Raw genomic sequence first — 12362 nt, forward strand, 5'->3', positions numbered from 1 at the left:
AATACTCCATTTCTCCACATGAATTTACGGAATTATGTTTGACCTCACTGTGACCTTGACCTTTGACCGATTTTGACCAAAATCTAATCAGCACTAGCCATCACCCTCCTGAATCACGTGGTGTAATTTGACATTGGTCGCTTCTTCCGTTCTCGTGTTATCGTGCTTACAAACAAACAAACAAACAAGCAGTCATAGACTGGTACTTACGAAATCGTCAACTTGACCTCTGACCTTGTCTAATAAAAGCTGTCTCTCGAGAAGGTAGTGACGCAAACCAGAAGTTTCTACGATGATTCTGTATCAAACCATCAAAAATCGTAACGTCGACCGAAGCAAAAATCTCCATTTCTCCACGCAATTATACCTTAACGTAACTCGACGACGCGTCTGCTCGAGCGCACTGCATCATGGGATGACCCGTGACGCGTCGAGTGAAATATTTTTAATACAATCTTAAAGCATCTCCAAAACATCCGATTTTTACCAGAATTGCGACAACCGAGTTTTTAGCGTCCTAAGCGATCGCAAAAACCGAAGACAAAATTAAAATCGAAGTTAAAATGAACTCGTCACATCGAGCGAAGCAAAAATACTCCATTTCTCCACGTGAATTTATGGAATTATGTTTGACCTCACTGTGACCTTGACCTTTGACCGATTTTGACCAAAATCTAATCAGCACTAGCCATCACCCTCCTGAATCACGTGGTGTAATTTGACATTGGTAGCTTCTTCCGTTCTCGAGTTATCGTGCCTACAAACAAATAAACAAACAAACAAGCAGTCATAGACTGGTACTTACGAAATCGTCAACTTGACCTCTGACCTTGTCTAATAAAAGCTGTCTCTAGAGAAGGTAGCGACGCAAACCAGAAGTTTCTACGATGATTCTGTTCCAAACCATCAAAAATCGAATGTTTGACCTCACTGTGACCTTGACCGTTGACCGATTTTGACCAACATCTAATCAGCACTAGCCATCACCCTCCTGAATCACGTGGTGCAATTTGACATTGGTAGCTTCTTCCGTTCTCGAGTTATCGTGCCTACAAACAAACAAACAAACAAACTAACAAACAAGCAGTCATAGACTGGTACTTACGAAATCGTCAACTTGACCTCTGACCTTGTCTAATAAAAGCTGTCTCGAGAGAAGGTAGCGACGCAAACCAGAAGTTTCTACGATGATTCTGTACCAAACCATCAAAAATCGAATTTTTTGGATGTTTGACCTCACTGTGACCTTGACCTTTGACCAAAATCTAATCAGCGCAAGCCACCCCCCTCCTGAATCACGTGGTGTAATTTGACATGGGTAGCTTCTTCCCTTCTTGAGTTATCATTTTTTGGATGTTTGACCTCACTGTGACCTTGATCTTTGACCAAAATCTAATCAGCAATAGCCATCACCCTCCTGAATCACGTGGTGTAATTTGACATTGGTAGCTGCTTCCGTTCTTGAGTTATCGTGCCTACAAACAAACAAACAAACAAACAGAAACGGAAGGCATCAAGATACTTACGAAATCTTTAGATTTCATAAGTAACAAACAGAAACGGAAGTCATCAATATACTTACGAAATCTTTAGATTTCGTAAGTAACAAACAAATAAACCAATGTCACCCGCAGGGTGACCCGTATCTTGCCAAAAGGTGACCACGTGTGACTTCTTTAAGGTCACACTGAGGTGAACAGAGCTGCTATCCACCAGGAGCGACTCCTTGAGGAATATCTGCCTACGAGAGATTCCGATGAGAATCGTTCTACAGAGTAACCATGAAAAATATGCGTTTGCCTCATAATGTCACCAAATGACGTCATAATGTCTCAAGCTTGACATATCTCGAAAGCACTCATTGAGGTGTTCAATTTGAGGTTCTACATGATATGGTTCCTAAAACTTGAAAATTTGACCTTGGGGTCAAATATGTTTGACCTTAGGCGTTAACCATGAAGGTCAAGGCCAATCGCCACCAAAAATTAATCAGCTGAGTGCCAGACCATGAACTATATTCCCATGAAGTTTGAAGACGATCCGATCAAAATTACTCAAAAAATAATGGTTTCATCGACTCCCCTGATTTGTGACAAAGTGACCTTGACCTTTGACCTTGACCTTCAAAATTTTATGCGCTGAAAGGGACCTCTATAGGCCTCTGATATGCGAAGTTACAAAAATTTCCAATGATAACTGTGCTCTGCAGAGTGATTTATACGTGATTACATACAAAAAAAAAAACAAATGAAGGTCAAGGCCAATCGCCACCAAAAATTAATCAGCTGAGCGCCAGAGCATGAACTATATTCCCATGAAGTTTGAAGACAATCCGATCAAAATTACTCAAAAAATAAGGGTTTCGTCGACTCCCCTGATTTGTGACAAAGTGACCTTGACCTTTGACCTTGACCTTCAAAATTTTGTGCGCTGAAAGGGACCTCTATAGGCCTCTGATATGCGAAGTTACAAAAATTTCCAATGATAACTGTGCTCTGCAGAATTTTTTTTATACGTGATTACAGACAAACAAAAAAAATTTTAAAAATAAAAAAAAAACACACAAGCTGACTAACATATCTTGCAAAAACTTCGTTTTGGCAAGATAACAAACAGAAACGGAAGTCATCAATATACTTACGAAATCTTTAGATTTCGTAAGTAACAAACATAAAGGGGTGAAAACAGTAACCTCCGATCTTCGATGGCGGAGGTTAATGAATAAATTATTCTGCTGATGTTGATTTTTATGTTTGAGAATGTTTAGAAATTTTATCATAAAGTTCAATACTTCAGCCCTTCCCGAAACAGTGTCCACAGGTTGTTTTATTGCCTCCAGTCACGTGCATCTCGACTCGTGTAAAACATGGTGTTTTGGGGGTTTTTTGTGCAAGTTGTGAAGCTCATCGAAGAGTGAGATTAAATTGACAGTGGGGTAGTGGGACAACATTTGGGCATAATTGGTAAGGAGATACATGAACATGAAAGGAAGAGAAAGAGTCGACAGAGACAGGTGGAGGCAGGGACAGAGGAGGGGAAGGGGGAGAGAGAGGGAGAGAACCCTGAAATCAGGAAATAAGAGGGTTGAGTTGGGAAGAGTTAATGGGGGTAATAAAAATCATGAATCATATTTGGGGATTATAAGAGGTGACATTGCATTGCTTGCTTGAAGTTCTGGAAGGAAGAGTGAGATAGAAAAGCATCTGGAAAAGAGGTTCCATAGATGGGAGAAGTGGGGAATAAAAGAATTGGAGTGTGCAGTCAGAATGGATTTTAGAAGTATAACCAGAAAGAGATTACTGGAACAACGGATGCATCCTGGAATTTTTGGGTAGCGTTGAGGACAGAGAGACAGAGAGAGAGAGAGGGGAGGGAACTAGAATGGAGGAGAGGAGGTCCAACCAGAGACCACTGACCTGCTTGTGATGTGAGAATAGGTCTTATGCTTCGATCTCCTCGTGGGACATTCCAATACTTTTGTGGAGGTTTGTCATCCAAACAGGATGCAGTGCTATACCTGGAGTGAAACAATTGTTTGTAGATCATCTGCACACCACAAGATGGTGGATACAAGACCTTCACACTCATCAACTCATGGTGGCCTTAGGTTTAACTGCTTTCCTCGTATGAATGGAACATAAGAGAGGAAACGAGAAGAGTTAAAGATGGTGTACAATTGGTTAATAAACATTCTGAAGACCATTTACATTCTCCACCAACCGGTTTTAATAACCAAAATACAGTAACTCGTTTAACTCTTTTATTCCTCACTTCTCCCATCTATGGAACCTCTTCTCCCATCTATTGAAATCCAACTGTTAGAGAGTTTCTTCTCTCCATTCTCTTAATTCACCTTTATTGCATCCCTCTATAAATGCCTTTAGTCACAACTCTGAACTAAAAAAAAATTTTAAAAACCAGTTTCCAATGAATGTTCGCTTTACTTCAATCGTCATTTTTTTTCCCAACTTCAGTGCCAACTCACCCCTCCCTCTCAAAGCAACCATCACAATCTTCCCCTCCAAGCTTCCCTCTCACCTCTCTCAAAAATTCCCCCCTCACTTTTCTGCCTCAACTCTCACCCTTCTCCCACCATTCACCCCCCTCATTCACCATTCTCAAAGTTGCCCCCTTTTCATCCACAAAGCTTCCTCCTTCCACTGCCCTCTCTTCTCCATCTAATCACTCCACCTCCTCAAATCTTCAACTACCTTCTGCCCATCTCTTATTACTCCCCACTGCACCTTAACCCCTACTCATCCAGCTCCCTCCCCAAGCTCTTCTGCAATTCCCCACACTCTTTCAACAACTCCCCCCTTCTCCCTTTTCCTACCCTCCCCCACCCCTTCCCTGCACCCAAAGCCTCCTCCCTCCTTCATTAACAGTGTGGACCTCAAATATCTGGGGTCTTCGCTCAAACCTTACAGATCTTTACATCCAGGTTGTTACTGACAAACCAGACATAATCTGCCCAACAGAAACTTTCCTCCCTCAAGACGTCACTGACTCCCTGGTTACTCCCGGCTCCGGTATGACAGACCTGAGCCTCGTCCTGGTGGAGGAGTTGCTCTCTTCATCACTCTCCATGCACTGCCATCACTCCCCCACACCCCCAGGAATACCTCTGACTATGGCTTCCCCTCCACTCCCACCTCATGTTTAAATGTGTGCTGTACCGTCCACCAAACAGTGATGACTCCCGTTACACCTCACTATCCGAAAACATGGACCAACTTCGATCTTATCATCCGAACTCTCTCTTCCTCATGTGTGGTGACTTCAATTGTCATGCCAGTTGGCTCGGTGTGGGTACCTCTCTCACCTGCCATGGCACTTCAGCAAAAGACTTCTGTAACTCATTGGAACCGACTCAATCGGTCAACTTCCCGACCCGGATCTCAACCAACTCTTTTGGATCTGATTTTGACAAACTTCCCTGACAATATCTGCTGTTCTTCCTCCGCTCCAATCGGTTCTTCTGACCACGTGCTTGTCAACGTAAACATCTCTCTGGCTGTTATTGGAAAACCACCTCAGTGCCGTCGAGTCTGGCATTTCACTCAGCCTGACTGTCAGGGTCTCAAAGCAGCCATCAAACTTCGAGACTGGTCTCCCATCACTACTTTCTCCAACATCACCTCATCCTGGAAATTCTTTCAAAGAAACTTGCTCTCCCTCATGCACAGATTTATCCCCTCTCGTCTTCAGTTGTCCTACCCTTCCTCCCGCCCATAGTTCACTGAAGCTTGTGGTGAGGCAGTTGTCCTGAAACAACTTGCCTTTGTCTCATGGAAAGCAAACCCAACTGAGGGTAATCTCAGTTCCTTCCATAAAGCTCAGAACAAGTGTGTATCTACCTTCAGGAGAGCCAGAAAACAACATCTTTCTCAGCTCAAGTCTGAACTCTCAAACTTCTCTCGCTCCTCCAAATCCTAGTGGAGTTTAATAAAATCTGTTGATGGTGTATGTTCCCCTCCATCCCCTCCCTTACCTCAAATGGTCACACTGCTGATACCACACGTAAAAAGGCTGAATGCCTAAACTCCACGTTTGCATCGAAATCTTGTGTCCAAAACCCATGGCTTTCTCAACCCACCTTACCCAGTCTCACCCAACTGTCCCTGGACTCTGCGTCCTTTTCTCCTGACAAGGTGGAGAGCTTGCTGTCAAACCTCGACTCAGATTCTGCACCCAGTCCAGATGACATCAGCCCACGTGTCCTAAAAACCTGCTCTTGCTCACCCTCTCTCTGTTCTATTCACCTTCTCATTTTCTCAAGGTCATCTGCCATCTGCTTGGAAATCAGCAAACATTACTACCCTGCATAAAAAGGTGAAAAAACAAATCGCTGCAATGACAGACCAATCAGCCTTCTCCCAATCATCAGCAAGGTTATGGAATCTATCATCGCTTCAGACATTAAATCCTTCCTTTTCTCCAATGGCTTGATTTCCGATCATCAATTTGGTTTTAGACCAGGTCACTCTACCCTGGATATGCTGCTTCTGCTCTCCCAACAAATCGATGGAGGTACTCAATGCCAGACATGAAATCAGAGCCATATCCCTGGGCATATCACATGCTTTTGACATGGTCTGGCACCCTGTCCTGCTCACCAAACTCTTTCTATGGTATCCAAGGCCTCCTCCACTCATGGCTCGCAGACTTCCTCTCCTGTCGCAGCCAATGTGTGGCCCTAAATGGAGTTCTTTCATCCCCTCTTCCTATCCAGGCTGGAGTTCCTCAAGGTAGCGTTCTGGGCCCTGTTCTCTTTCTGGTTTTCATCAATGATCTCTCCGACTCTGGAAAATCCTCTATCTTTTTTTCTGATGACTCCACCCTCTGCCGTACAATCTGTCATCCTTCAGACTGGTATGCAGCAGCTTCTACACTCTCTGCAGATCGAGATAAAAATCACAAACTTGTCCAACACATGGAACATGTCTTTCAATCCTGACAAATCTCACACTCTCACTTTGTCTCTCCGAAAGGACCATTTAGAACCACCACCCCCCCCCAATCTACTTTCTCAACAATCCTCTTGAAGAAGTCCTTTTATTTCTTTCAAGCTGCTGGGTCTCACGATCTGCCATGATCTTTCCTGGGAAAACCACATTTCCAACCTCGCTTCCAAAGCCAGTCGCCGACATGGAATCCCCCATTGTGCAAAGTCCTTCCTTGGCCCACCTAAGCTACTGACCACATACAAAGCTTTCGTCCACAGCCTGATGGAGTAGTGCTCTCCCCTCTGGGCTGGTGCTCCTGCCTCCCACATTTCTCGACTTCACACTGTGGAAACCAAGGCATTTTGGATCATTGGCATCTCCCGCCATGAGGCTGAGCCTTTGGGCCTCTCACTCTCTCACCGCAGGCACGTCGGTGGTCTTTCTGTCTTCTACCATCTCCTCTCCAGTCACACCACCACCCCCCCCCCTGCTCTGTCTGCGATTTGTCCCCACCATATTTCCGCAGGGTGCTCAAGGTCCACCAACAATCCCCTTCTGATAAAACTACAAAATGACGAATCACTGCTCACCTTCACTCTTTCATTCCTCTTTTTTTTCCCCGCCTTTGGAATAAACTCCCTCACTCTCTTCAATCCCATTCTTCCCCCCCAGACCTTCAAAACAGCCATTCACCACATCCTCTTATCATCCCCCATCTAAATCCTCGATCTTTTCTATCCCCGTTAATCCACCCCGAACCCATTCAAATTCCCTGAAAGTTCCTGTAATGTCCATCTTGATACCCCGTGTTCCCCGTCCCATCTTTCTCCCTTCCAGAGATCTCATCATGTCTCTGTTCCCCACTGTTTTGTCCTTTCCACTCCTGCCTCTCTTGTTGCTGTGTGGTGTGTGTTAGCTCTCATATGGGCCTCGACAAGGTGTACAAAAAAAAAAAACCTCAACAAAGTAAAATAAAATTGATTTTATGTTGAATGTTGAACAGGCCGAGCATTCTTGTGATTATTTTCACCTTCAGGACCTGCGAGGGAACGTGCTTCGTATTGCAGAATTTCTCGGTTACGATCTCAATGAAGGTGCGTTGTCAGCTATCACGAATCACTGCACCTTCAGCTCCATGAAAGATAGTCAGATGGTGAACTACACTCTGGTGCCAAACCAACTGATGGATCACTCCACAGGGAAATTCATGCGCAAAGGTCGGTGTGTGTGTGTGTGTGTGTGTGTGTGTGTGTGTGTGTGTGTGTGTGTGTGTGTGTGTGTGTGTGTGTGTGTGTGTGTGTGTGTGTGTGTGTGTGTGTGTGTGTGTGTGTGTGTGTGTGTGTGAGTGAAAAGTCACGACTGAGTGCCTGTTAACATGGTATGTCTCAACGCCGGGACTTTTTGGCCTGGGAAATGCCCAAACGGTCTCCTTCTGCACTGTCTTCAGTTGTTCTTACTTACGGTTGCCGTTCCCCAAGGATCATTCAAATGAGCCAAAATTGACTGACGGCACAGAAAGCAGATGGCTCAAACACTCTTTCTTACCCTTTAAAGGGTTTATTTTGTAAAGAAAGGTCCAGGGAAGAGGCTTGGACTCACTCTCGGTGCCACAGATCACACTTGTACAAAAAAGATAAGAATGTGGGCATCCCTTTGTCTATGATGTACAGATAAGGACTCAGTGCAGCCCACAATGGAAGCCAGGAACGAGACGATGAGAGCCAGGAAGTCAGTCCAATGACAGAAAACCAGCCATCAGTGATGAGTAGCACCCAAGATGCAGAAAGTCAAACAGAGCACGATGAAGTGAACCAGCTATGAGAAGCGCCAGCGACGATCATCCCCTCAATCAACCCTCGTAGTTCTCTTTTACCTTTCAAGACGAGGCCTCCTGATCGGCCCTTTCTCTTCCTCCTCAAAGCGCTTTGTTGCACCCTGTGCACGTGGAGCTCTCCTGTCTCTCGTCTATCTCTGAGGTCTTATTCTTCCTCTCCAGCGAGGTCACTTCTTCCCTCTCCAAAAACAGCGTGATACAAGCTTGGGTCAATCCCAAAACTTCTTCAGTGAAAACCACAAGAATGTTCTGCCTCTCAAACTCCTCCATGATTCACATTCTCCTCCTCCTCCTCCTCCTCCCCTTCTTCAACTTTGCAGTCTCCTCTGGACCATCACGAATAAAAAAAAGAACTCAATATTGCCATCCAGTGATGCCTGGAGAAGTCTGGAAATTGAATGAATTAAATAAAGCTGCGAACACCGCTCGGAGAAGCCCGGGGTCCGGAGAAGTCCAGAAATGAAATAAATTAAATAAAGTTACTGGAACTGTCGGACTTCTCCTGGCGTTGTTCGTAATTTTATTTAACTTATTAATTTCCGCTCATGTTTTAAAACTAAAATGTGATACGCTCTACGAACTCTTAACCTCAAAATTTAAACAGTGGACAAAAGGAACATCAGGAGGAGGATGGGTTGGGGGGGGTGCAAACAGCAGGGTGGAAGGAGAAAATACAAGGAGATGAACAAATAAGGGATGCAGTTAGCGATGAAGTGTTGGGGAGAATGCAAGGGGTGGACAAGATGGATGCAGGAACAAATTTTGGGTTGGGGGTGGGGGTGGAAAGATCATGGTTATGGATGGGGTATGATTTGAGATGGTGGTGAAAAGCTGTCTTGAAGACCTGGAGGAGGGAAGAATGAGATTGAATAGGGTGTGTTAGTCGATTCCACAGGTGGGGAAAAAGAGCAACAAATGAGTGGAGGTGAGCAGTGGTTCTGGATTTTAGCAGTTTCATTGGGGGAGGAGGCGGGGAGGGGTACAAAGCATGGAGAGAGAGAGCAAAGGGTGCAAGACCAGAAAGGAGGTGGTGGAAGACAGAGACCACCCATCAGTCTGCGATGGCAAAATGATAGGCCCAGAGACTCAGCTTTACCACGAGAGATTCCAATGATCTTGAAACCCTTCGTTTCCACTGCATGAAGCTGAGCAAGGTGTGAGGCAGGAGTGCCAGGCCAGAGGGGAGAGCAGTACTCCATCAAACTGTAGATGAAGGCCTTGTCGGCAGATAGGAGCTCAGCTGTGCCAAGGAAGGACTTTGCACAACAGAGGATGCCCAGTTGGTGTCTGGCTTTGGAAACCAATTTTGAAATGTGGTTTGTCCAAAAGAGATCATGGCTGAGAGTGTCACCCAAGAGCATGAGTGACTGAACCTCTTTGAGACTGTTGTTCAGAAAGTAGATGGGAGGGTTTGCGATACGGTCCTTTTGGATATACATATATTATATATATATATACACACATACATATATTGTTGCAGAGCCGGGCATCGGTTGCGAGCTTGACCGCTCGGTGGAGCAGTGGGGTCGACTCTACCGAACACCCGGAATCTAGATCGTACCTTTCGGAAAACTCCGAGGGTACGGGTCCCTTAGCAGACCGTGAATCGTCAATAATTTCACCACGTGGTACAGGGTTATTTGCCAATCTTCAAAATACCTCGAGATCCACGTGGCGAGTTACCGAGTATTCACACCCTTGACTGCCATCGTACGAGTCGAGCCGTTAGCGTGCCTGACCCGTGTGCAACCCGAGCGGACGGTTGCCGAAGTCTTGTCGGTCCAAATGTACTTTTACAGCGGCAACAGCCTTTGTAATTCACCAACACGTGCCCTGCTAAGCCAATGGAAGAAACACAGCAACGAACTGATACATTTAACAAATGGATTTATTTACAATCGGGTAAAGGGGGGAGGGAGCACGCAAGAAGCAGAATTATCCGACTAAAGAGATGCACGTATGTACAGCAAGGCACTCAACAATTGACTACTTAAGGATGGGGCCACACGCACACGCACACGTCCACCTCGTGTGGTTTGGGCGAGCCCATTCGAACCAGGCACCAGCGAGCCGCAATCAGCCTCCAGAGCTCCTTCAGCGCTCGTCCCGACAACCAAACCTCTCCTCTGTATCCCAAAGTGTCGAGAAGGGAGGAGGTTTCTCTGCCACTTCTCCAAGTCTTTTAGTTGGATGTCAAAACGAGGACTGATAACTCCACACTCGTTCACCTGCCCGTCAGATTGACCACAACCTTGCCTGCTCGATGGACATCAACTATCTCAAAAACTCTCTCGTTCACCGACATAGAGACGGCGCGCAACCGACTTGCGGTTCTTGTGGAGGAAGGATCTCTCGTCGTCCGATCGCGCCGTCCCCTTATTCACCCTTCTCCAGAGGGGGAGCTCCTCCTCCCTCCCCGCTCTCCCTCACTGGACGGTTTTGGCGCGCAGAATCGCTCGTCGCCTTCCCCAATGGTCAAAACGAGCGGCAAGTCCGTCGATTGGCCTGGGGCGTGGTGACGTCACGCGGACCGCCTTTCTCACCGTCGCGGGGTCTGATTGGCCGAGCGGCGGCCACCTCACTCGAAGCACGCTGATTGGTCGAGGACGGCCGCGAGGATCCTCCTTGAACTCTGCCCACATACGTGCTGACATGCACGCAGACAATGGCGTCAGTGTGAGGAAGCGAGGTGAAGGCGTGTTGTTGTAGTTATTATTGATGTAAAAATAAAAGAAAACCCTGACTATCAAAATAATTCCAGCAGTGTGTGTGTGTGTGTGTGTGTGTGTGTGTGTGTGTGTGTGTGTGTGTGTGTGTGTGTGTGTGTGTGTGTGTGTGTGTGTGTGTGTGTGTGTGTGTGTGTGTGTGTGTGTGTGTAAGTATCACAGCAGTTGTGACTTCTATGAAAGCGATAATTCGTGGAATGCGTGTGAACATTCCGTACGGGCACGCACCACTTCCGTATAGTGATGACTTAATCGTTAATGTATTCTAATAATTTCTCGATTTCTTATGCGCATTTATAGATAAACACAATGCCCCAATCTAGTCGTCGTTTATGAGAGCGAAGGAACGGCCTGTGTAGTTGTTTGAAAGTTTTTTTGTTTTGTTTTTTTTGGGGGGGGGGGTTGCACGTCAGGGCACGCGCGTACGGGCACGCGAGAGCGAAGGAACGGCCTGTGTGGTTGTTTCTGGTTCGCGGTTTGAAAGGTTTTTTTGGTTTAAACGTACGGCCACGCACGTATGGGCACGCACATACGGCCACGCACGTATGGGCACGCACATACGGCCACGCACATACGGCACGCGAGAGCGAAGGAACGGCATGTGTGGTTGTTTCTGGTTCGCGGTTTGAAAGGTTTTTTTGGTTTAAACGTACGGCCACGCACGTATGGGCACGCACATACGGCCACGCACATACGGCATGCGAGAGCGAAGGAACGGCCTGTGTGGTTGTTTCTGGTTCGCGGTTTGAAAGGTTTTTTTGGTTTAAACGTACGGCCACGCACGTACGGCATGCAAGAGCGAAGGAACGGCCTGTGTAGTTGTTTGTGGCTCGCGGTTTGAAAGTTAATTTTTTTTTTTGCACGTACGGGCACGTACTAGTGTACATTTAAATACCCATTAGACATGGAAAATGGAGCTATCTATCCACATTTACTTATCGAAATAACTGAGCTATAGGACCTGTATGTTGAGTGCTCATGGCTTCCAGATCCGTAACTATATATATATATATATATATATATATATATATATATATATATATATATATATATATATATATATATATATATATATATATATATATATATATATGTGTTGTTGTTCGTCTTTCGGCTGCTCCTGTTAAGGGTCGCCACAGCGGATCATCCATTATGATCCGCATACTGATTTGGCATAGGTTTTACGCCGGATGCCCTTCCTGACGCAACGCTGGTCGCCTCTTATGACACAGGGATAAGGATTGGGTTTCACCATGATTCCGGGCTGCCCTACACCCTCCCATAGCGTGGCCCAGTGCAGAGCACCCGTCCTCAAGCGATCCTCCAACCCAAGCCTCCGAGTAGCCGGATTACAGG

The 12362-nt window shown here is 45.9% G+C and overlaps 1 protein-coding gene across 1 annotated transcript in view; it reads left to right on the forward strand.

The window, feature by feature from the left end:
* Window positions 1–12362, forward strand: part of LOC147012463 (sulfotransferase 2B1-like) — a 72997-nt gene that overhangs the window by 54007 nt on the left and 6628 nt on the right. Inside the window, exon 6 of the mRNA XM_085856726.1 lies at window positions 7483–7663. Coding sequence (XP_085712852.1) covers window positions 7483–7663 — 181 coding nt within the window. The remainder of the gene's footprint in view (window positions 1–7482; window positions 7664–12362) is intronic.

This window comes from Eptatretus burgeri, chromosome 15, assembly GCF_056783735.1.
Source record: "Eptatretus burgeri isolate ZD-2024b chromosome 15, Ebu_testis_v1, whole genome shotgun sequence".
Lineage (NCBI taxonomy): Eukaryota > Metazoa > Chordata > Myxini > Myxiniformes > Myxinidae > Eptatretus > Eptatretus burgeri.